Genomic DNA, 3132 nt, shown 5'->3' with positions numbered 1-3132 from the left:
AATTGAGATGCGTAAGTATTATCACAAATACTTAGTGAGGCAATCCTCCCCATCTATTGGGCTATACACACAAGCAACTGAGATTCCAATGTTTACAAACAACAAAACAGCACAACAAACCAGGAAAAACCGCAACACACAAGTTGGTGTCGACCGACACCAGAGAAGTGTCGATCGACACCGACCCCGCAGACACGTTTTGCTCGAATCCGATCATCGAATCTCTGTTTCCAATCATCTCCAATCCGCCCCAAACTCACCCAAAAGCTTTGGGAACCTATAAGAACCATAACACAACCACAACAAACAAGAACAACACCACAAAACACAACAAATCAAGCAAACAAAGGATTCTAAGATAAGCCATGGTCATGCACTCACCTCTTTTGCAGGAAGATTTGATTGAGAAACGGTGGAAACAACACCTTAAGAAGCTTCTCCTTCGCTCCCAGCAACCACACACCTTCCCACAGCAACAGATCTCACCAAAACCACCAAGAATAAGCCAAAATCTCTTTAAGAACACAAACTCTCACTTTTCTTTTGCAAACGGCGACAAAACATCCAAAACCCTCTATCTGGGTCGTTTCTCCCCTTATATACTTGGTTTAGACTAACCAATTAATCCAAACCAACCCAAAATCGCGAAATAAAACAATTTGGTCGAACCAGAAAAGCTGGTGTCGATCGACACCAGGGGTGTATCGATCAACACCCATCCCCAAATATCACTATTTCGTTCGCGGATGTTACACATTCTCTCCTCCTCTCCCACCAATATCAAATGTTGTTATATCTCATATGTGTTGTAAGAAATTGATTTTATATTTTAGTTTAGAAAATATTATAGATAATTAACATTGTTTTCTATTTTTATTTTGTTTATATAAAAAATATTTCTTTTATATTTCTTTCCTTTCTAATCTATTCATATTTATTTTTAAAATTTTCATAGTTAAATTTAAATTCACATATGTTGGTTTTAACAAAAAAAATCAAGTTTATTTGAGAATTAGATGTTCCTATTCCATTTAAATGATCAATGTGTAACATATTATACTTTTGAATCAAATTATGGACCCACCAACACTCACTTTTAAATTAATTGAGTTTTAATTTTAGGAATTGGAAAAGTATAAAAAAAAAAATTGTAACTCCTATAATAATATCATAGATTCATAGTAGTGTTCTCAATAAATTTAATTTAATATAATAGAACATATTAAAAATATATTAGTATATACTTAACTGCACTTTTGTAACTTTCGAATAGTTACCTTTGAAACATATTAAAATAAAGACACATATTTCACTATAAACCTCGTGATCTCATATTTCAAATCTCAAACCCACCTCGTTCTTGAACCGGAATAAACCCAAGAAAAACAAAAGCAACACATCTCCATTCTAAAACTGTCACGGTTTATTTTACTAGCCTATTTAAAGAGACAAAACACACATTTCGACTTTCATTATTTCTATTTTTTGTTTTATTGAAACAAAAAAATGAAGAGCAACAACACAAACACTAATCTAATTCTCTTCCACCACCACTCTCCACTAACTTCAAAGTCAGCCTCCGCCGTCGCCGCCGCGAATCACCACCGTCTCTTATTCATCTTCTTCCTCTCTTTCTTCACTCTCCTCTTCTCTTTCTCTCTCTTCTCCTCCTCAATCCACTCCACCACAACCTCTCACTCTCTCTCCTCATCTCCTTTCTCCTCCCTCCCACCACCAGTAACCGCCGCGCTCCTCCACTACACTTCCTCATCACCACCAAACACATCAATGTCCTTCCTTGAACTCTCCACCATCTCCAACATCATTCACTCTCATGGCCCTTCTTGTAACCTCTTAGTCTTTGGTCTTACCCACGAGTCTCTTCTCTGGAGATCTATAAATTTCCAAGGTCGTACTGTCTTCGTTGATGAGAGTCCTTACTCTGTTTCTAAGTTCGAACAGAGTAACCCTGGAGTTGAAGCTTACGATGTTGTCTACTCAACTAAAGTATCTCAAGCTTCGAAGCTTCTTGGTTATTATAGAACCCTACCCGAGTGTAGACCCGTTCAGAATCTTTTGTTCTCGGATTGTAAATTAGGTATCAACGATTTGCCTAATTTTGTTTATGAGATTGATTGGGATGTGATTTTGATTGATGGGCCTCGTGGGTATGCTTCTGATTCTCCGGGAAGGATGGCTCCGATCTTTACTTCGGCGGTTTTAGCAAAAAGTAAAGATTTTGGGAAAGAGAAGAAGAAGAAGACGAAGAAGACTGATGTGTTTGTGCATGAATTTGGGAGAAAGATTGAGAGAGTTTACAGTGATGAGTTTCTATGTGAAGAGAATCTGAGTGAAGTCATCGGAGATTTAGGGCATTTTGTTGTGGCGGCGGAGGAGGAGGAGGAAAGGGAGGGTTTTGGTAATGGGTTTTGTCGGAACTCGACGAAATTGTCGGAGACTTTTACGGCGGTGAGTGGTGGCGATGAGGTTGGTGTTGATGATGAGTGAAAGTGTCAACGTGGGTTTGGTTTTCTTTTTTACTTTTGGTGGCTCTTTTGTAATTAAATTTAGCTTTTTTTTCTTTTTTTTTGGTTTTGTTTAGTCTTTTCATTTGTTTTTTGAATTTCGCAGAACGGTTACACTGGAAAGCTAAGATGTAACCAAAATTCCAAAAAAAAAAAAAGCACAAATGTCACTACTGATGAAATGCATCACAAACTTGTGACGAAACTTTACTTCGTATTTAATTGGTGAAAAGGACCACTTCGAGTGTAGTAATTAATTTTTGACCTTATATATGCCTGAATCTATAAATTTTTAAAACTATTACTTCCCATAATAAATTTACCCATTAAATGTTATTATCTTGAATTCTTTTTCACTTTTTTAGAAATTTTGGTACAATTCGTAGACTTAGGTTGTTTCCATGAACCGATCTATAATCAGGCATATTTCACAAAATTGTTAATCGGTTCACTTCTATAAACCGATCTATAATCAGGCATATTTCACAAAGTTGCAATCAATTTTTTTTTTTGGGGTCAAACTGTTTACTGTAGATTGGAAGCATATACTTTAAAATGGTCAGTTGACAAAAAAAAAAAAAAAAAAAAAAAAAAAAAAAAAAAAAAA

General features: G+C 36.0%; 1 protein-coding gene across 1 annotated transcript; it reads left to right on the top strand.

Annotated features, from left to right (window-relative positions):
* LOC104766719 (protein IRX15-LIKE-like) lies at nucleotides 1344–2730 on the top strand. Its single transcript, XM_010490658.2, has one exon. It carries the CDS (start codon nucleotides 1507–1509, stop codon nucleotides 2506–2508), a length of 1002 nt encoding a protein of 333 aa, XP_010488960.1. The 5' UTR covers nucleotides 1344–1506; the 3' UTR covers nucleotides 2509–2730.

The sequence above is a fragment of the Camelina sativa genome, chromosome 19 (genome assembly GCF_000633955.1).
Source record: "Camelina sativa cultivar DH55 chromosome 19, Cs, whole genome shotgun sequence".
Taxonomy (NCBI): domain Eukaryota; kingdom Viridiplantae; phylum Streptophyta; class Magnoliopsida; order Brassicales; family Brassicaceae; genus Camelina; species Camelina sativa.
The sequence above is the reverse complement of the archived record's forward strand: the minus strand, read 5'-3'. Positions and strand labels throughout refer to the sequence as shown.

Coding starts and splice junctions, on each gene's coding strand:
- LOC104766719 (XM_010490658.2), top strand. CDS start 1,507: ATGAAGAGCAACAACACAAACACTAATCTAATTCTCTTCCACCACCAC.